This window comes from Petaurus breviceps, unplaced genomic scaffold (assembly GCF_028583685.1).
Source record: "Petaurus breviceps papuanus isolate PSGF00001 unplaced genomic scaffold, PetGlider_PUasm1.0 419, whole genome shotgun sequence".
NCBI lineage: Eukaryota > Metazoa > Chordata > Mammalia > Diprotodontia > Petauridae > Petaurus > Petaurus breviceps.
In genome coordinates, this window is record NW_027186324.1 from 12810934 (window position 1) to 12832904 (window position 21971).

Below are 21971 nucleotides of genomic sequence, written 5' to 3' on the forward strand. Positions count from 1 at the left end.
AAGGAAGGAAAGAAGGAAGGAAGGAAGGAAGGAGGGAGGGAGGGAGGAGTGGAAGGAAAGAGGAATAGCTTTTATTAAATGATTATCACTGTGACAAGAGCTGAGGATACAGATAGAAATTCAAGACAGTCCTTGCTCTCAAGCAACCCACACTCTAATGAAGGAGACAACACAGATGGAAGGTTTCAGCTGGAAATAAGACAAAAGCCCCCTGGTTCTCAAGATCTAGCAACAAAACAGATGGCAACATACTTCTCTAATACCATTTCCATTAATAAAACCATATTGGTTTCTGATGTTGAACCACTCTAATGCCAAGGATTTGGAGGGGAGGGGTGGGGGTAAGAATTTTGATCTGGTATCAGGTCAAAGGAGGAGGCCAGGGCTACAGAGAAAGTTACCAAATGGTATTTCCAACAGACTTTGCTTCCCTTGACTATGGCTGCAAAAGTGAGGCTGGAATTAAGGTTGATGGTGAGCAAGAGGGAGATAGAGTGGAGAGAGGGACTACTTTGGTCCCAGCCTGTGGGCTTATCTGCCCATGGCAGATATTACTGAATCTCACCTAAAAGGGCCTCAACCAGACTTCCCTTTATTTTCTATCATACCCACCCAGAGAAGGCCGCCTAGCAGCTGTCTTACACTTTACATACAGAATACCTTGAGGAAGTTAGTCTGCCTCTAAATATCAGTATTTTTACCCTCCAAAGGGTAGATTACTCATCTCTTGGGCTAGTTACTTATATGCAATTAAATTCTAGCTGTGAAAACACAGACAATCAAATATATTTGCTTAATATTTATTGTTTCCTCCATTGTAGAAATAGCTAAATGTTATCCTGGACAAATTAAAGTCAGCCTCCAGTGGCTAACCTGGCACATGTTTTACTCTTCACTACCTCTGGAACCCCACCTGTCAAACAAGAAATGTAAGTAATAAGAACTGGTCTTGGAATTGCATTTTACTGTTTACAAAATTCCTCCGTCACCAAGCCCTGTAAGAGAAGACTTTGCTGATCCTCAGGAAAACAGAAAGTGCTCCATACTTGGAAATGCTCAATTTGGAGTTCTAATCTTGAATCTGTCACTTATGTATGGCCATGATCAAGTCACTTAATATCTCTGAACCTCAGTTTCCTGATTTCCCACATTACTTTGTATTTGATATTCTGTGCAAAAGTATCAAACAATCAACAAGTATTTATTAAGCCCTAACTATGGGAATGCAAATACAAAGAATTTTTAAATAATTCCCATTCACAGTGAGTTTATATTCTAAAGGAGGCAGTAAATACAAATAAAATATTTATAGCATAAATCTTAAGGTAATAAATCCAAATGTATGCAAAGTTGTTAAATACGACGCAATTTGGGAAGAACACTAACATTTGAGAGGATCTGGAGTCCTGCAGACCATGGTGCATGCATGAGCTGAATCTTAAAGAAAGAGAGAAACTGCCCCTTTATAGGGTGGACTTAAAGAAAGAAGTGCATTGCAGACCTGTGGGGGAGTCGCCAGCCTGGCCTAGATTATAGAGTATGGGACGTGCAGTAAATGCAACACACAAGGAAGTGTAGAAGTTAGCAGCAGTCAAATGATTCTTGATTGATCAAAGAGCTCCAGGACAACTATTGATCTTCAGGATCCCCTAGGTTTAGTTAAAGAAAGGTGAAGTTTCTCTTGTGTTGTTAGTCCCTGCTTCCCACTGGCTGAAAAGAAAAGTAAGGGGGGCTTTGCCCTGTTTGGAGGAGTCCACTTGTCATGAGCTCTGTTATGACTCAACTATGTGCTTCTGAAATGAACCACCGGACGCAGAGAGCCGGGGTGACGAGCTTGGAAGTCTGTTGTCTGAAAAAGAGCTTCCATTCACGTTAAGGGCTCACACCTGGCCGTCTTTTAAAAGGTGGATGGTTGCTTGAGGGTTTGTAAACGTTATGTCCAACCGGAGATCAAATTTCCCTCACTAAAGGATGGTGCAATGAGCAGAGAAGCTGCGGAGTGTTTGAGCGGCATTCCTGAACGGACCAAATGGCCTGGCAGCCGGGAGCCTACCTGAGGCCCAGCTTTCCTCTCTCGTGAGCTTGCCTGATTGGCAGGTAAAATGTCTAAAGACATCACGCACGGCCGGTTTTTATTGGCTACGTCGCTGCGAGCGCATGGGGCAGGTTTCTACGTGCATGGCCTATCGGACTGTGTCTGACTTTTCCTTAAAATTGTAGCATGTTACTGGGCCACCTCCCAGGAGCGCGGGGAGTACTTTGCAAACCTTCAAAGGCTGCATTAAATGCCAGTTCTTCTTTTACGAGTCAGCTTTCTCTTCGGGACTCAGTTTCCCACCTACAAAAGGAGGGACGGTCCGCTGCAGCCCTAACAAGCAGCGCTCCTTTCAGGCGGGCCTCGCCCCCGGCAGCCAGCGGGGGCCGCAGGACAATCCACCGGACCAGTCTCCGGGCCCCGCCTTTATCTCCCCGGCCGCGCCGCACACCCCGCTTATCAGCTGGCCCCCAGACCGCCCCGGGCCGGCCGGACTACAGGTCCCGGCATCCCCACTCTCCCCGCCCCCTGCGCGTGGCCTGTGCGCGCCGTTCCCCTTCACTCTCTTTCCCGTGCCCCGGGCCGGCTCTCGGGGCTCGCACTTCGCCTTGGGCCGGAGCCGGAGCCGAGGTGCCGCCGAGCATGGCCTCAGCGCTGGGAAGGCTGAGCGGAAGCCGCTTCGGGAGCGTGGCGCTGGGGCGCGGTGCCCGACGGCCGCGCTCCTGGCCCCCAGGCCCGGCTGCGGGGCGCGGGTGCGGGGCTGCGGGCGGGGGAGCCGGCTCCGGCCCGACCCGGGGGCTGGCCCAGGGCCCCAGCCCAGGAGGAGCCGCGGGCGGGGGCGGAGCCAGAAGAGCCCCTTGGCTGGTGGCGGGGCTGGCGGCCGGGCTGGCCGGGGTGGCCGCAGCCTCCGTCCAGCACCTGGCACGGGCCGAGATGGTCCCCAGGACCGAGGGCGCGGCCGGCCGGCTGGAGAGGGCGGACGAGCTGGCCCTCCGCTGCGGCTCCTTCATGGCCCAGCCCGTGACCGCCCTGTCCGAGCTGCGGGCCCGGCCGGGGGACATGAAGACCCAGATGGAGCTGCTGATCATGGAGACACAGGCCCAGGTGTGCCAGGCGCTGGCGCACTTGGACCGGGGTGCCAGCTTTTCGGTGGATCGCTGGGAGAGGAAGGAAGGTGAGCACCGCGGGACCGGGACGGGGGTAAGGTGGATGGAGAGCGGGGGCTGACCCCGGCGTGGGGGCTCCGGACCTCGTCCGGAACCAGCGCTGTGAAGACTTCTGATTCCCAGCGAAGCCCGCTCGCAGATACCCGCGGCGCGCAGGGCCTGGCACACAGTAGGCGCTTCATCAATGCTTATTTATGGAGCGGCTGAGGAGCCAATGGTGCACGAGTCAGCAAAATATTGACCGCTTTCTAAAATCCGTCCTGACCGTGCACCCCTCCGGGCCGCACATCAAAGCCCCACCGGAGGCTTGTCCGAACCTCTCCCTTCCCCCTCCTTCTTTTCCCCTTCTCAGAACCAGAGGCTTTTATTAAACCTTGAAAGTGGTTCGCAAATGCCCATCTCTGCAGACGTCCGCTGGCATCGCGCCAGCCCCTTGCTGCTGCCATTCCTAGCCTCCCAGTGACACTTTAACGCCTTCGGAGTCCCTTTGCACTTGTCTTTCTGAGGAATGGCCCGAATGTCTGTGCATTCTCGGTCTGATTTAATCCGCCTCTCAGACTGCTTGCAAGATGCAGTGCAATCCGGCTTTATACTCGTCCCCCAGGGGACATTTCGGAGTGAATGAACGAGGCGGAGGAGTCAGAGGAGCCTAGTGAGCTTGCTTTGGTTTCTGAAGTGCCGCGGGTGACTCGATCTGAAACTTAACCTTGTGTGCACAGATCTGAGTGACTTTTTTAAAAATAGGGTTTTCAGGGCCTTAACAGTTCTCATAACTGAAATACTTTGAGAGATTGTCAAAAAGTTGATTTTAGGAATCTTTTTGATCCTGTTTTTCTTTTCTGACGTAAGTATTCTGGTAGTAGTTCATATTGTTTCAGTAGTAGGCTGTTAATTCTACATTGTTTCAATAGTAGGCTAATAGGGATCGCGTATGAATAGCATGTATAATAGCATAGTACGAGAATGTAGAAGTAATAACAGCTTACATTTATGTAGCACTTTACATATACTGTTACTTCGCTTGAGTGTCATAACTGTCGTGAAAAAGTACAAATATCTCCCTTTTTAGAGATGAAAAAACTGAGGTCTGGAAAGCCTGCACTAACTAAACCTACAAAACAATGCACGGACTGTTCCCCCTGTGATAGTTTATGTATATGGAAAGGGCCCGTGACTTCTCCTTCGTCTTCAGTTAACATTATAAATCTAAACAACTTGGGAGGATAAAAGTAATATTTTTAATTCTTGTGACTTTTGGGCTTAAACTTCTTCCTGTATTTTTATATGTGGTTTTTGTTTCTTTGTTTTCCCTCAGGAGGAGGTGGTATCAGCTGTGTGCTGCAGGATGGTCAGGTCTTTGAAAAAGCTGGAGTCAGCGTTTCTGTAGTTCACGGGAATCTTTCTGAAGAAGCAGCAAAACAAATGAGAAGCAGAGGGAAGATCCTCAAGACCAAAAATGGCAAGTCACATTATTCTAAAATGTATTTGATTGCACCCGTCAGTCTTTCTTACAGATTTTATTTATGAGATGAAGCGTTATGGTTGTTGGAAGTGACCGTTTGGACACATGCATTTGATGAGCGTGATTTCTCGTGGTTCAGTTGTGGCCCCATCTAAGGCTTTCTTGGCAAAGATCCTGGAGTGGTTTGCCATTTCCTTCTCTAGCTTATTTTACATTGAAGCAAACAGAGTCAAGTCACTGGCCCAGGGTCACATAACTAGTGAGTCTCTGAGGCTGATTTGAACTCATGATGGTGAGAGTCTTCCTGACTTCAGGCAGGGCCCCCTATTCAATGTGCCGCCTCTCTGCCTAGTGATGGGGCACTTACTATGCATACCAACACTTGCTGGTTGTATGACCATGAACCAGTCTCTTGACTTCTACAAGGCCTCCTTTTCCTTATCTCTAAAAGGAGGATAATAATGCTCACCATTTTCACAGGGTTGCTGTGAGAAAAGTGCTTTGTAAAATTTAAAGCACCATATAAATGTGAGTTGTTTATTGATAATGATTGGCACATTTACTATCACATTATCTGCATTGAAATGTGTATAAAATAAGGCAGGGAAGGTAAGTGGTTCAATGGATGGAACATTGGACTTGAAGTTGGAAAGAATTAAATTCAAATCAGTCCAGTCTCAGACATTTACTTGCCTGGGCAACTGACTAATCTCTGTCTGCCTCTGTTTCCTCATCAATGAAATGGGGATAATTAGAGCATTTACTTCCTGAAGTTGTGAGGGTAAAATGAGATAATATTTGTTAAGTGCTATGTAAACTTTAAAACACTATGTATCAGTGCAACTACTAAGGTTAAATAATCATAATAACCAGTAAATTAAATTTTAAAGTGCAAATTCAAAGGGCGATTCGAAATTTTACTCAGAAAAAAAAATAGTGAATTTCATTGTTTTAGATAGTGACTTTGTTTTTATTGAATGTCCTTTGTTATTACTCTGTAGGTCAGTTGGCCTTTTGTGCCATGGGAGTGAGCTCTGTCATCCACCCCAAGAATCCTCACGCACCCACTTTTCATTTCAACTATAGATACTTTGAAATAGAAGAAGCCGATGGTAAGACTCCCTGGGGACTTTGGAAACCTTCATGCTGTAAAATACGTACTTTTAAAGATAAAGAGTTCATATCATTTGGGAACAAGAAATAATATCCAATGCGGTTTAGATTGTTCATATTTCTTATGAAAGTGTTCCTTGGCAGATGTTGATAATGTCTTAAGGATGAAAACCAAGAGAGAGAGACTTTGACGGACTTAAGTTAACCATGAAACTAGCTGTTTAATCTCTCTGGCTTTCCTGAATGGTAGGTGTTTCTCAGAGACGACCAACGACATCATGAGGGTGATGGCTTGGTCTGCTTGTGAACTGTATTTGAGTGAGGCAGAGCTGTACAAGGAGAGTGAAACTTTCCTAGATGGAACAGATGCTTTGGCAAGTCCACAGAAAGAATAATACATCCCATTTTGAAACAACGGAAGTCATATGAGCATCTGAAGGAATGTCTTTATACTCTGCTAATGTGAGATCAGGAACTTTTTCTAAGAAAGTGGAACATATGGCAACTTATTACCTCTGTGTTACCAATTTTACAATTGCAGGGATCTGTGATTTCCACAATGTGGGTGATTCTTTCATCAGTGCATACTCGGATCCTCTTGTGCCTCAGTAGACATTCTTTAAATTTCTGTGGTCCAGAGAATTAATCATCTGATGGCCTGCCTCCTGTGATATCTAGTGTCTGCAGTGATATCAATACACCATTCATTGTCTCCAAATCAACCAATTTTGAACAGTATCTCCCTTCTCAAGTGCTATCTGTGTGTCAGTTATAGAATGGGGCAAATTTTAACACCACAGATTAATACCATTTGGATTTGTTCAACCTTTTTCAGGTTGATAACTAGAGCAGATTATGGACCACATTAAGTAGTTGCCCTTGGGTCTTATGCTACTTATTACTAATGGTATTTTAAGTCTTTTCTGGAAATTTTTAGTAGAATAGTATGTGTATGTACAAATTAAGGGTGTTGGGCTCCTTGATAATTTGTTTATGTCCTGGTTTTGAGGTGTGCCATATATTCTTGGATTCATTTGAATTATTGATATGATTATTATTTGAATGATGCTCTTAAATCCTCACTCCCACTTTAACCGTTCTGTTACCTTTCTTTTGCCTTTTTCCTTTTACTATCCCTTTGTCGTCATCTTCCTTTTTTTCCCTTTTCTGATGCCCGTACTTGCAGACTGCCATTGGCATTACTCAGCTTCAGAGTTGGCCACATGGCCTTAGAGTTTTCGAGTCTTTCTATAGGAAATCTTGCCGGTTCCACATATCTTCTACAATTATTATGCTTGTAACGTAAGCTCCTTGAGGCCTCCCTTCTGTATTTAAATCCCAACTCCTCAGTTCCCGGTTGATTGATCCTGTACCTCATGGCTAATTGGCCTGGTAGGGCGTTATTAATGATAGGTGATGTTTTTCATTTGGTAGGTAACAAGCAATGGTGGTTTGGTGGTGGATGTGATCTCACCCCGACTTATTTGAACCAAGAGGATGCTGTACACTTCCATAAAACCATCAAAGATGCTTGTGACCAGCATGACCCGAGCCTGTACCCCAAGTTTAAACAGTGGTAGGTGGAAACATCGAGACTCTCTGGGCACTGATGCAGCCCACGCTTTCGGGGGATCGCCTCAGGCTCAGGGACACTGACGCTTTCTCTTACTTCTTTTTTAAAACCATTCATTTTTGTAAGTAATTTAGGCAAAGAAATTTCTTTTTTGTCACAAATAATTTAGAATGATGAGATTTTAATTTCTTGAGAATAGGTTTTTTTAATTGATAACTTTTTTTAGATACCACAAACACCAATAAGTTCATAACCTCCACACAGCATTCCCTGAAAGCCATTCATGTATATAAAATCATGCAAGTGATTGCAACTAGTAATACCCACAACATGTGCTTTTATAGTTTTTTAAAAACAATAAATTTATGTCCTTTAATGAGTTAGTACCAATTTTGCCTATTGTATTTGATCTGAATTTTATTATGGCTTTATTTGCATCGTTACAGTGATTATGTCAGGAGGCAACTCAGTGATAGAGTAGACAGACTATTGAATTTGGAATCAACAAGACCTGAGTTTAGATCCATACCCTTCCTAACTTTGTGATCTTGGGTGAGTCACTCAACCTCCATTAACCTTGGTTTCCCCATTTGTAGAATGGGGTAATAATAGCACTTACCCACTACCTCTCATGTTTGCTTTGAAAGTAAAATTAGATAATATTTCTAAAGTCCTTTGCAAGCCTTAAAGTGCTACGTAAATGCTAGCTATTATTGTTATATAGATAAATAGATATAAACTTTTTATTCTCACTTCATTCTACAATCCTTCACATAAGTCCTTTAATGTTTCATTGAATCCTTCATATTTTTTGTTCTTTATGAATGTGAGCATTTGTCTGGACCTGTGATTGGAATTTATTGTGGCATATGGTGTTAGATTCTGGTCCAAATTCATTTCTTTTCCAAACTTTTAACTCCTTTTTCTAAAGGTTCTTTTTGACTAAAGAGAGGGGAAAAAACAGAATTTAACAGTAAAGGAGGAGGTAAGATTACGGTGAGAAAGAAGGGATGGGACCTGGAGTTGGTTTGAAAGTAAGGGATATTAGCTGTAGAGTGAGAAGGGAAGGAAACAGTATTAAAATTGTGAAGAGGCCTCTGGAATGGATTTGGATCTTAAATGGGGTGCTGGCCAGAAGATATTTGGGAACTGCAGTGAGGTCCTGTACCTCTTAGAACAGATTGATACTCTTTAATGATGAGGACAGAAAGGAGTGTGGGTTTTGTTGGGTTTTGCTTTGCTTTTGACACCAACAATACTCTTTCATCATGCCTTTAATAATGAAAACAGTGGTTCCACCTACATAAGACTTAGATTTGTATGTTAATCTTTTTCTTTATCTTCTACAAACAGGCCAACGTATTTTCCAGGAAGAGAGCTTCTAGGGCGTTTAAAAACTTCTATTAACTAGAACAAGCAGCTGTAGCAAAAGGAACTTTTATCTGTAAGAGGGAACCAAGGAAGACTGCCATTTATTTTATTTTTTTTAAAGCAATTGGGGTTAAGTAACTCGCTCAAGGTTACATAGCCAGTTATTTCTGGGTGTGGTGCTAAGTATCAGAGCCTGGATTTGATCTCAGATCATCTCGACTCTGGGGCCGGTGCTCTTACTCACTGAGCCACCTGGCCACTCTTAAGCAATTGGGGTTAAGTAACTTTCTCAATGTTACACGGCCAGGTGTTTCTGGGTGGGTGCTAAGTATCTGAGCCCAGATTCTATCCCAGGTCATCCCGACTCTGGGGCTGGTGCTTTTACTCACTGTGCTACCTGGCTGCACCAAAGACTGCCATTTAGAAGGAAAAGTTTGTGATTACTATTAAAATTGTTGGTTTTAATATATTTTTGTCCTTTTAAATCACTTTTTTTTGGAGAGAGACTTTGAAATCATTTACCTAAATCTTAAAGCTTCTTTGTAATCTAGCTTATGATATCCTTTCTTTACCATAACTTTAAAATATACAAATAAAGAAGAGAAAAGATGGTATCATATAGGTAAAAATGATCATGAACAACTATCATTTTGTATTTATTATGAATCCTTATTTCTGTTCATTTTTTTAAGTTAAATTTTTTTTCCCCAATTTTTAGCACTTTTATTTAAAGTCCCATCTCCCCTCCCTGAGAGAGTAAGGAACCAAATATAAGTTATGTATGTGCAATTATGTAAAACATTTCCATATTGGTCATTTTGTAGAAGAAGACTTGAATAAAAGGGAAAAAAAGAAAGTGAAAAATAGCATGCTTCAGTCAGTATTCAGACAGAATCCGTTCTTTCCCTGGAGACAGATGGTGTGCTTCACCATCAGTCCTTTGGGATTGTCTTTGATAAATGTGTTGCTGAGAATAACTAAGTCATTCACAGTTCTTCATCAAACAATATTGCTGTTACTGTGTACAACGGTCTCCTGCTTCTGTTCACTCTTCATCAGGTCATGTCAGTCTTTCCAGGTTTTTCTGAAATCATCCTGCTTGGAATTTCTTATAGCACAAGAATATTCCATTACAATTATATACCACAGCTTGTTTAGCCATTTCCCAGTTGATGGGCATCCCTTTAATTTCCAATTCTTAGTCACCACCAAAAAAAAGCTACTATAAGCTTGTTTGTTTTTTACAGAAGGTACTTTTCCCCTTTTTTTGGATGTCTTTGGCATATAGCTCTAGCAGTGGTATTGCTGGATCAAAGGGTACACACAGTTTTATAGCCCTTTGGGCAAAGTTCTAAATTGTTCTTCAGAACTGTTGACCAAGTTAAATTTTAGCAAAATTGTAGGATGTAAAATAAACCTACATAAATCATCCTCATTTCTTTATATGACCAACAAAGCCTAGTAGTACATGACAGAGAAAAGTCCATTTTAAATTATATAAATAAATAAGCAATATAAAATACTTGGCAGTCTGCCTGCCAACACAAACCCAGGAACTATATGAACACAACTACAAAACACTTCATACAAATAAAGTCAGACTGAAACAACTGGAAAAATATTAATTGTTCACAGGTAGGCTGAACCAATATAATAAAAATGACAATTCTACCTAAATTTAGCTATTCACTGCCATACCAATCAAACTCAAAAAATAATTTTATAGAACTAATAACAAAATTCATCTGGAAGAAGAAAAGGTCAAGGATTTTAAGGGAATCAATAAAAAAAAACGTGAAGGAAGGTGATCTAGTCATACCACATCTCAGACTATTATAAAGGGGTGATTATCAAAACAATCTGGTACTGGCCAAGAAATAAGAGGAGTGGGTCAGGAGAATAGATTAGGTACAAATTACATCATAGCAAATGACCATAGTAATCTAGTATATGATAAACCCAAAGATCTAAGTTTTTGGAACAAAAGCTCATTATTTCACAAAAACTGCTGAGAAAACTGGAAAACAGTATGGCAGAAACTAGGTATAGAATAGACCAACATCTCACACCTTATACCAGGATAAGGTCAAAATGGGTACGTGTTTCACACAGAGAGGGTAATACCATAAGCAAATTATAAGAGCATGGAATAGTTTATCTGTCAGATCTATAGATAAGGGAAAAGTTTATGACCAAACAGGAAATAGAGAACATTACAAAATGTAAAATAGATAATTTTGATTATATAAAATTTAAAAGGTTTTGCATAAACAATGCAACCAAAATTATAATGAAGGTAGAAAACTCAGGGAAATTTTGCAACAGGTATCTCTCGTAAAGGCCTCATTTTTTTTTTTTGCCTTTTGGAGGGCAGTTGGGGTTAAGCAACTTGCCCAAGGTTACACGGCTAGTTTTTTGTGTGGCTGTTAAGTGTCTGAAGCCGGAACCGAACTCGGGTCCTCCTGACTCCGGGGCCGGCGCTTTGAGGCCTTGTTTTTCAAATATGTAGAGAACTGAGTCAAGTTTATAAAAATACAAGTCATTTCTCAATTGATAGTCAAAAGGATATGAACAGGCAGTTTTCAGACAATGAAATCAAAGCTCTGTCTATAGTCATGAAAAAATACGCTAAATCATTATTGATTAGAGGAATGCAAATTAACACAACTCCAAGGTGCCTCATTCACAACTAATATGACAGAAAAGGAAAATGACAAATGTTGGAGTAGATGTGGGAAAACTGGTGCACTAATGCATCGTTGGTGGAGTTGTGAACTGATCCGACCATTCTGGAGAGCAGTTTGGAATATGCCCAAAAGGCTACACAATTCAGCTAGGTCTGTACCCCAAAGACACCAAAAAAGGGGGGAAGAACCTCAATGCACAGAAATATTTATAGCAGCTCTTTTTCCCTTTGCCTTTTCCTCTGTGTTATCTTATACTCCCATTACACCACCACAGTAATGACTTCTTAATTGAAACTAAAAACCCTTGGGGGTTCTGGAAGGCTGCGTGTGTGTACTGGGGGAGGGGATGGCATCGCAGCCAGAGGTACTGGGGAGGACCAGAGGAGACAAGCCCGCAGATGGCCTTGACGGGGCTTTTGAAGTTGCTGGCTGCCTGAAGCTGCAGTTGATGGGCCGTAGGGTAGATCTTGAAGCACAAATTGGCTGGCAGGCAGTTTGGGCCTGTACTCCGGGCGCACCCTGAGGAGCAGCTGGGGAAAGCTGGTGCCAAAGTAAGCACCGTCTGTGTGGTGGTACGCAGATGGCTGCACTGGGGCAGGGCAGCTTCCCCATGGCCCCCTCCGGTGTGTGTGACAGCAACATGGGCTGCTTTTCATAATGTGCCCAGGGAGTCCGGCATGTGGGCGATGCCTTGGTTTGTTTGGGAGGATGTCCGTCCATGTGGCATCTCGGCTGCCTGCTCAGTCAGGTTCCAAGTCGAGGTTCATGCCTCCTGCCTGCCTATAGTGGGGCCCCTGTGTGGTTGGACTTCTCTTGGATATAGACTTCATCCTCCTCACAGAAGAATTCATTGCCACGAAGCCCACGGAACCGTGAGATCCATGAGACTTAGTCTGAGCTTTTATGTCAGCTACCAGGCCAGGGCTGGGGAGGGAGACGGAGGTAGCAGCAAAGGCCGAAACGAAGCAGTGGGGAGTGGGGTCTAACCGCTCTTGTTGTGGATGCCCATCAGCTGGGGATGACTAAACAAGCCATGGTATGTGATTGTGATGGAATGTTATTATGCTGTAAGTAACGACAAGCAGCATGATTGCAGACAAGCCTGGAAAGACCGACATGAGCTGACGCAAAGTCAATGAACAGAAGTAGGGGAATGCCGTGCCCAGTAACAGCAATCCTGTTGGATGGAGAACTGCGAATGGCATAGGTGTTCTCAGCAATACAGTGATCCAAGACAGTCCCACAGGGTGATGAAGACCTGCTGTTGTCTGAATGCAGACTGTAGCAGGCTGTTTTCACTTTCTTTCATTCATTTCTTTTATTCAAGTCTTTGTACAAAATGACTAATATGAAAATCTTTTCCAAGATTATACATGTATAACATATAGTCGATTCCTTACCATCTCAGGGAGGGAGGAGAGAATTTGTAATTCAAAACTTAAAAAAAAAAAGCAAATGTTAAAAAAAATTGCTTAAGATATAATTATGGGGAAAATAAAATATTTTTTAAAAAAGAATATAGTTTAAAATCTTTTTAAAAACCTCTGACTCTAAAATAGACATATAGAGAAGAAAAAGGTTCTGGAGAATAGAGATTATGGCTGTGTAAGTATTAGGTGTGAGTATTAAGAGTTTTTCACCTACTGAAATATTAGGGGCTGCTAAGTGATGCAGTAGACAGAGCCCTGGAGACTTGAGTTCAAATCCCAGCTCAGGCACTGGGTGACCCTAGTCAAGTCTTTTGCCTCAGTTTCCTTACCTGTATATTGGAGATAATAGCACCTACCTCCTAGGATTGTCATGAGGATAAAATGAGATTTTGTTGTTGTCCAGTCTTTTCAGTCATGACTCTTTGTGACCCCTTTTGGGGTTTTCTTCACAAAGATACTGGAGTGGTTTGCCATTTCCTTCTCCAGCTCATTTTACAGGTGAGGAAACTAAGGCAAACAGGACTAAGTGATTTGCCCAGGGAAGTGTTAGTTATTATTCTTAACTATTATCATCATCATTGTTACATTAAAATCCCACTGTGTCTACAGTCCTTTCTCACAGTTATAAATAATGGCATGGAAATCAGTAACTTAAGGAACCAGTATGAATGCTGGTGTTACTATTTCATGGGGCACCTAGGTGTCATAGTAGATAGAGTGCCAGACCTGAAGGCACAGAGGAAAGAAGATTCTTCTTCATGAGTTCAAATCCGGCCTCAGACACTTACTAGCTGTGTGACCTTAAGCAAGTCACTTAACCCTGTTTGCCTCAGTTTCCTCTTCTGTAAAATGAGCTGCAGAAGAAAATGGCAAACCATTGCAGTGTCTTTGCCAAGAAAACTCCAAATGGGGTCACAAAGAGTTGAACACAACTGAAAACTGATTTAATAACAACATACTATTTACATTGCTATTGGGAGACTTTTCTCAAAGCATAATTTCCATTACGTCATGGACTGTGCTGATTTCCATAGTTAGTTCCTCAGCAAAATAACCAAAGCATTTATCATGCTGGAAAAATGGTCTGTGTATGAGATGGTGGGCTTTGTGTTTGTGTGTTGGCAGAGATCTGTTATTTTCATTCTGAGCAAAGGGGAGAGATTTAGCTGAGGTCCTTTTTTTTTTTTTTTAACACTGTAACTTGCATATTCATCTTAATGTTTTCCTCTTTGAAATTCAGTATTAGATTCCTTCTGACTTCTCTGTTTTTCTTTCCAGGTGTGATGACTACTTTGTTATAAAGCACAGGGGAGAGAGAAGGGGAATTGGGGGTATATTCTTTGACGATCTTGACTCCCCGTCCAAGGAAGATGTATTCCATTTTGTCCAAAGCTGTGCCCGTGCTGTTGTGCCTTCTTACATTCCCCTGGTGAAAAAACACTGTAATGATCCATTCACACCTGAGGAGAAACAATGGCAGCAACTTCGGAGAGGGAGGTGAGGCTGGAAAAAAAATAACCCATGGACATAGGCAGAAGCAACTACTGATGAAATGAGGAGTCACTTTTTTTCTGGTCATAACTTGTGATTGAAATATGACCCAAAAATAAGAGTGCCAGAACCAGGCAGTTCAGTCAGGCTTCTTTTTGTCATTTGATAAATGACTGAGGCTTTGTTGTGAAGTCATGCTCTGTCAACCCACATGAAATTCTCAGTACGTTCTTATTCAGTTGTTTTCAGGTAGGTCTGACTCTCACAACCCCATTTGGGGTTTTCTTGGCAAAGATACTGGAGTGTTTTGGTACTTCTCCATTTTATTTTACAGATGAGGAAACTGAGGCAAGATTAAGTGACTTGAGTAGGGTCAAACAGCTAGCAACTATCTGAGAAGAGTCTTCCTAATTCCATCTCCAGTGCTCTATCCATCATACTACCTAGCTATGTTTGAGACACTCACAAGCATTTGTCTATGTTTTGACCTATGTGTGATCTCATCATTGTACAGAACTTTCAGTGTGGAAATTCCCTCCATCACTACTTGTTGGCATCTTGTCTGTAACTTACAGTCTTGGAGGCTGTAAGACTTAAAGTTTAAAGTGCCTGGGACACCGAGTGGTTGGTGGTTAGGTGACTTACCCATGGTCACACATTTAGTATTGTAACAAAGGCAGGACCAGAACTCAGATCTTTCTCATAGCTGGTCCTCTGTCCTCTATGCCTCATATGTAAGGGGGCTTCATAAATATTAATTTAAATTGAATTCAATTGGTTTCTTTAATTAGTTCATTTACAGCTTTTCTTAGGCTTTGGACCAAAGGGTGAGATTTTTTTTTTAATTCTTGTAGAATTTTTTTTTAAATCAAATCTTAGGCTTTTTTTAATTTTGAGAGTTCCAAAGCATATGGTAATTTTTAGTTTGTTTTTCAAGAGTAAATGATAGTATCAGGAATCATTTTCATTGGTTTTCTGTAAGTTTGCATTTCCTGCTGTGGAATCAACCTCAGCAGATACTGCTTTGATATGTTACATTGATTAGATTAAGTCTACATTAAATCTTCAGCCAAAGTATATATGTGTGCATGTATGCATGTGTGTATATTCCCCACATTCCATATGTAGATCATTGCCAAATGCTTATTCCCTGGCCAGAGTCCCAGCCCCCAGGCTTACATTTGGGTCTCCCTTTCATGGCTACCTATGAGAATGTGTTTAGGGAATACAAAATAATTTGGATATTTGCTAAACAGAAGAAGAAAGGGTTATCAAGAAAATGAAACAATATCAGTGGTACAATGTATTGATATTAAAATAAATGTTTTTTGTACTAGCCTATCCTGTGACATACCATTGTTACTAATTCCCTCCATCAGCATGAATTATTAAAAGTTGATGATTTTCTACTTTTTAAAAATTCCCACAATAAAATGCAGCTTTGTTTCCATTAAAGCTTTAAAATGGATTACTTCTCAAATAATAATAATAGCTAGCATTCATGTAAAACCTGCTATGCTAAGCACTTCTCAAGTATTATGGCATGTGATCCTCACAACAATTGTGAAGGCAGGTGCTATTATCATGCCCATTTTACAGCTGAGGAAACTGAGGCAATCCGCGGTTAAGTTCATGCACAACTAGTAAAGGTCTGAGGCCGCATTTTAACTGGTTTTCCTGATTCCTGGCCCAGTGCTGTTCTCTGTTGTCCCATTTAGCTGCCTCAAGTGTATTGAGATCTTTCTTTCACCCAGTTTTATGAAGAATAACAGCATTAGGATTTTGGCCTTAAACTGTGTCGGGAGCCATCAGAAATACCTTCATTTACAAGAATATATTTATTTTATATCCTTTTCAGTCGTAATGTACAATCTTGTGATGGAAGAATTCCCTCTTTCTTAATGGGATCCCCTTTGTGATGCGATTAGACCAAGTTAGACTTTTTTGGGGTGTTTGTGTCGTTTTTTTTTTTTCTTTTGCCTTCCTGGGGCATTTTGAGCTAGGCAGAGGTGGAGAGGAGTTCGGTTAGCTCTTACTAGTCTTATGTAAAGACAGGAATATTGCTTAATAAGACTCCTCCCTCCTCCACAATTTAAGCTCTAGGTCTTAAGATAATTAAGGCCTCCTTGCAGCGCAATTTAAAAATTTATTCCCTGGGTGGCTCGGTGGAGCAGTGAATAGAGCACTGGTCCTGGAGTTAGGAGGACCTGAGTTCAAATCTGGCCTCAGACACTTAACACTTACTAGTTGTGTGACCTTGGGCAAGTCACTTAACCCCAATTGCCCTCCAAAAAGCAAAAAAAAAAAAATTATTGTCAATGAAGAAGGATTGTGATTTTTAAGACTTTTTACTACTTCTCTTGTATAGTTCTGACTTCCCTTTCAACACGCATTTATTAAACATCTGCTATATGCAAGACCCAAAGCTTGAGGAAGCTAGGTGGCACTGTGACTAGAGTGCCAGGCCCAGAGTCAGGAGGATCTTACTTCAAACCCAGCCTCAGACATATGCTAGCTGTGTGACCCTGCTTAGGTCACTTCACCTTGTTGCCTCGATTTGTACTGTCGATCTGTAAAACAAGCTAGAGAAGGAAATGACAAACTACTCTAGTATTTTTGCCAATAAAACCCCAAATGGGATCCTGGAGAGTAGGACACAAATGAAACAACTGAATGATGACAGTGGGCAGATTTGGTTAAGGATGATGGGATTTTAGAGCTAGAAGAGGTCACACCAGCTGAGGATGACACCTCCTGCTTCCCACAGAGCATGGGGGACATTCACTGAGAGCTCCCCCCCTCCTGATTCCTCCTTCACTTCCGTCTCCAATGAAGAGCTGGCACTACCCATGCCAAGTCCAGCCCTTGCAGATGAAACCGCTTTAGTGGTACAGTATAGATAGAACCCCGGGCCTGGGCTCAGAAAGAGCCGAGTTCAGATCCAGCCTCCGGTGCTCCCTAACTGTGTGACTGTGGCCAAGTCTCTTAACCTCTGTTGGTGGTTTCCTCAGCTGTAAAATGGGGGTCCAGGGTGGTTGTGAAGGTCAGATGACATAAGATTCACAAAGTATTTAGCATGGCACCTGGAGTTATGATCTGTGAGAAGAGAGTCAGTCTTGAAGCATCACCATAAAGGGTTGGGATCTGGAGGGGAGAGAACAGCATTGTTCTAGGACTTAGCTGTAAGGTCAGTCTGTTCAGTGTATTTATTGGAGAACATAACCTTCTTGTCTTACAACGCTGTGTGTTGTAATGGCATCTATCTCCTTTTGTTCAGTGGGTAGAATGCCCTATTTATTCATTCCTGTCCAGATGCTGAATCTCATCAGGACCTCCAGCTGGTGATCTTTGAGTGGCTGCCAGTTTTCCTAGGAGGGACCAAACCGCTCTGTTGTTAACCATTTCTTCACCAAGAGCTAACCTGAGAGAAGAGTCTCTTCAGCTAACTTTTTCCCCCTACTTTTCTCTGCTGTAACAGGTATGTGGAATTTAACCTACTATATGACAGAGGCACGAAATTTGGACTCTTCACTCCAGGATCTAGGATTGAAAGCATCCTTATGTCTTTGCCTCTGACTGCTAGGTAAGGAGATAATTTGATATAACTGTTATCTCCCAGTTACCCCTTTTCCTTAAGTGAACTAAAATTAAAGCCTCATATTTCCCTATTTGAGTATATTTGATCCCAAGAATACTGCAGAATACGTAGAGTATTTCAGGATACTTGGCCCCAAGAATATGTAGAAAGATGAGAATCAAACAAAGGAGTGAAATAATGAAGGAGGGAGAGGGGCAGTCTGGTTAGAGCCCCGTTGGCCTGCTTTCCCTGGCATTCCAGCTTTTGCTCAGGCCACCCCCCCCTCTCCTGGACAATACTTACTGCTTGCCTTTCTCTTACAAAATCTCCAGCTTCCTTCTAAGACCAATAAAAGTGTAAGGAGCTAGCATTGCACACCTCTCCTGCCCCCAGCCTTAGGAAGTACTTTCCATGGTCCTGTCTACATTTGGAACTTTCTTTCCTGTGTATGTGTCGTGTCTCCAATGTGAGGATGTCAGCCCTTTGAGGGTAAGGCTAGTCTAGGTTTATTTCCTAGTAAACCTCAGCACCTAGTACAGGGCCTGACCCCAAACCAACAATTCTGAAATGCTTCTTGAATTGAGCAACCATTTTGTATTGTGAGGAGAGGGACCCAGATACTTACATTATCCTTGACTATTTCGGATGAAAAAGAAAATATCATTGAATCTGCAGTGACTTTCTTGATTTTGGCTTTATCAGGCCTTTCACTCCCTAAGAATCTGTTTTGGGGCTTTTTTGGAAGCTGAATGAAGGATAACTTCAACCACCTAATAATTGTGTTGGCTTGTGTGATGATGCCCTGGTGTAGCCAGTTAAGTTTGAGCTACATCTTTGTGGTACCACTCCTGTTAGTAACAAAAAAAGAAGCAGAGTTTTTTTTTTGTCGTTGTTCTTAAAGACTGGGACTGCCCATCTTTTTGAACTACTCACACATCAGATCCCCAAAGCATAGGAGCTTTGGCCTTGGCCAACTGTTCACTCTTCCCTAGCAACCCTACCTTCCCCCAGTCCCCAGAGCTCAACATATTGATGCCAGACTTAGTACAGACACTTAGTCGATTTAATCTGGATAACGTATGGATTGCTGGGTTTGGAGTCAGGAAGATCTGAATTGAAATCTGATCTCAGACACACTTAGTAGCTGCATGACCCCAAAAAAGTCACTTAACCTCATTGCCTGTTTCCATAAAAAGGAGTTCATCATAGCACCTACCTCCCAGAGTTGTTGTAAGGATTTAACAAGATAATAGTTATAAAGTGCTTAGCACGTAAGCACTGTATAAATGTTGGCCATCAGTTCCTGAGTTCAGCCTCCCCAGTGGCAGGAATTACAGGTATGCACCTCCACACCTGACCAGAGAAACAGAGGTTTGGGTTTGGTTTTTTTTCCACATTAAATTTATTTATTTACTTTTAGTTTACAACATTCACTTCCACAGCCCCTTGTGTTCCAGATTTTCCTCCCCCTCCCCTCCCCACCCACCCCCAGTGGCAGCATGCAATCCGATGTAGATTCTGCAAATATCAGATAAGTAGAGTTCTTAAAACCCGGTTCTTTTTGCCCTCTGTGCAGTCTCTTCTGTGCCTTAAATATGTTTATTAGCTGTGAAATTTTCAGTTTATGAAATTTCTATAAAGATTTGGGGACATTTGCTAAGGAATATATAGTGAATTAATGATTAACCTAAGGTCACTGCTGGTCCACTCATAGCCTATGTCATTTATATCTTTACTCCAATATAATCAATAGATGAATGCATTGATAATCCAGGGACTAAGTAATAGACCCAGGGGTACCTGGTATTATTAAGTAATACTAATTGATCATCATTTGTTGTGTATCTCTTCATTTGAACAGCATTGTGTGAGGGGGCTGGAGATAAAGTGGGGCACAAGCCCCATTAGGGTTTTGCTTTGAAGCATCGTCATGGTGTGGAGGTGAAGGTTAAGCCTGGGCAGGTCCCACCAAGGTCCCAAAGCTTTTAGTACAAAGTGGGTCTATCATCAGAGGACTAGCTTAGCTGGTTATGGGCAGACTCATCTCTGGGGGTTGCCTCCCAGAGAATGAATTACTTTGGTGACACTGAGTCATCAAAACAGCTTCTAAGGTTGGTGGCCGTGCATTGGTGGGATCACTAAGATCATGAGTCATTTGAAGGACTGAATTCTGAGTCCTGAGGTCATTGTTTTCATTCTGTTGAAGTTTTGTTTTTGCTCTGATTTTGGAGGGGCTTTCATAAAAAACGTTCTTGTCTTACACAGATGGGAATACATGCATGCACCTCCCAAGAATTCCAAAGAAGCTGAGATCCTGGAAGTCCTGCACCATCCCAAAGACTGGGTACACTGATGGGCAGAGAGCAGATGTCTCATGGTCAAGGGAAAATGGAAGTGTGTGAACTCTGTCCCTCAGCGCCCTGAAGCTACTGGCATGTGGCAGTTGAATGGAGTATGTGTCTTAAATCAGTCAGGGGCTAATAATCTGTACGTCCTTTGACCTGCAACCTGAAGATCTGGGGGTGTCTGCCTCGCTGTTTATCATCACTCTTCCAATGGTGACCTTTGCCAGCGGTACATTGTCCAGGTGATGGTTTGGTTTTGTCTTCAAAAAGCTAATGAACGAAGTGCTGTGAGAACTGATTATTTTAGTGATATTTTCCTGTGGTTTTTCTATTGCAAAATGTAAAACTGGTTTCAGAATGATACATGATGTTCACAAGTGGCAAATTCAGCAACTCTCAGGACTGGAATAAATTATTTTTGTTGGAGAAAATTCTTGGCAAGTTATTTTGATGTATTTTTTTTTAAGTTCTGTATTTTATCTGGAAACAGGCCTTTGTCATTCTTGAAGTTTCCCTTTCTTATATTAAACGTAAATAAGGACTTAGAGATAAAAAAATAATACTTTGTTTAGATGAAAAAACTTTCATGCATATTTGGTTTTTGATTGTATAACTATAGCTATGTGATTTTTAATAGTAATTTTTAAAATCTCATAAGGTATCTGGCCTTGAAAACAGAATAACTGAACTCTGATCATACCACAAATAAAAGCTCTACAACTTTCTTTTCCTTATTCATATTTATTTTGTAAATATATATTATACATTATATATTTTATATATGTGTTTGTGTATACACACTTATATTTTATCACGTCCTTGCTTTTGCATCTCGTCTTTTCTTCATCTAACTTTTCCAGGAAACATTTTTAAACAGCAGGCTATCTCTCACTGTTATTTGGATGCAAGCATGGGCACTGCTAAAAATAAATCTGAAAAGAAAAGAAATAAATTCCCCAACAATGGTCATGGCAGCACATAGTGGACAGAGCCCACCTCAAAGCCTAGGACCAAGTCTTGCCTCGGACATATGCTGACTTTGTGACCCTGCAAGTAATTTAACTTCTGAGAGGCCCAGGCAGCTCTCTAAGAACATTGGTAGAGGCATTTCCCAACACCAATGAAATCACAAGTCCAGTTCCAATCCCTATTCCCAGTGATGATGGCAGTGGGGAATCATACATATTCCTGTTGGTGGAAAGGGCCCTTGGTCAACTAGTACAGTTTCCCCTTTGGAACATCCCTTGTAGAAGATCATCTCACTTGTTTGCTTGCTGAATTCACTACTGCCCAAGTTAGCCTCTCTCCGATTACTGGATGGCTCTGATGGTTAGAGGAGTCTACGTAGCCCTATAATTGAACCAAAAACAATGTGAGGTTTCAAGAATTAAGACTCCCAGAGGCCCCAAAACATTGTCAATGGAAAGCATAAATGGCATAAATGTACAAGTGCATTGTGAATGACTGAAATCCATGATGGCATGACTGGAAATTAAAGAAGGTATGAAGTTGTAGGGTGGGGAAGGGGACAGAGAAGTAGTTTGTAAGGAGTTCTAGAACTCGTCTCCAGAAGTTTCAGGAAGGGTATTAGTTAACAGCAGGTTAAAGATGGGTCACGGAAGGATATAATAGAAACAGCTGACACTCAATATCTTTGTGCTTTATGTATTCATAAGTTCTGTTGAATCTTGGTATCACGATAGTCCAAGAAGGAGAAGAGG

The 21971-nt window shown here is 42.0% G+C and overlaps 1 protein-coding gene and 1 long non-coding RNA gene across 4 annotated transcripts in view; one reads left to right on the forward strand and one right to left on the reverse strand.

Moving 5' to 3' along the window:
- LOC138171263 (uncharacterized) overlaps positions 1 to 1514 on the reverse strand; it is a 49395-nt gene extending 47881 nt beyond the window's left edge. For both annotated transcript variants that reach the window (XR_011170843.1, XR_011170844.1), the window contains exon 1: positions 1387 to 1514. This is a non-coding gene — a long non-coding RNA (uncharacterized lncRNA). The remainder of the gene's footprint in view (positions 1 to 1386) is intronic.
- A 557-nt stretch (positions 1515 to 2071) lies between these two features.
- On the forward strand, positions 2072 to 20975 carry CPOX (coproporphyrinogen oxidase). Of its 2 annotated transcripts, XM_069100724.1 has the most exons (7): positions 2072 to 3209; positions 4517 to 4660; positions 5665 to 5775; positions 7211 to 7352; positions 14116 to 14334; positions 17807 to 17911; positions 20171 to 20975. In XM_069100724.1, exons 1-7 carry the CDS (start codon positions 2222 to 2224, stop codon positions 20256 to 20258), a joined length of 1797 nt encoding a protein of 598 aa, XP_068956825.1. In that variant the 5' UTR covers positions 2072 to 2221; the 3' UTR covers positions 20259 to 20975. The 2 variants fall into 2 exon arrangements, with proteins under 2 accessions (XP_068956825.1, XP_068956826.1); XM_069100725.1 differs by lacking the exons at positions 17807 to 17911; positions 20171 to 20975 and adding an exon at positions 14663 to 16589.
- Positions 20976 to 21971: the final 996 nt, after the last annotated feature.

Excerpts from the sequence above, each read along its gene's own strand:
- CPOX (XM_069100724.1), top strand. The coding sequence starts at position 2,222 with ATGTTACTGGGCCACCTCCCAGGAGCGCGGGGAGTACTTTGCAAACCT. Across the intron at positions 5,776-7,210 it reads TGAAATAGAAGAAGCCGATG|GTAACAAGCAATGGTGGTTT; the intron begins GTAAGACTCCCT and ends TTCATTTGGTAG. Across the intron at positions 7,353-14,115 it reads TACCCCAAGTTTAAACAGTG|GTGTGATGACTACTTTGTTA; the intron begins GTAGGTGGAAAC and ends TTTTCTTTCCAG.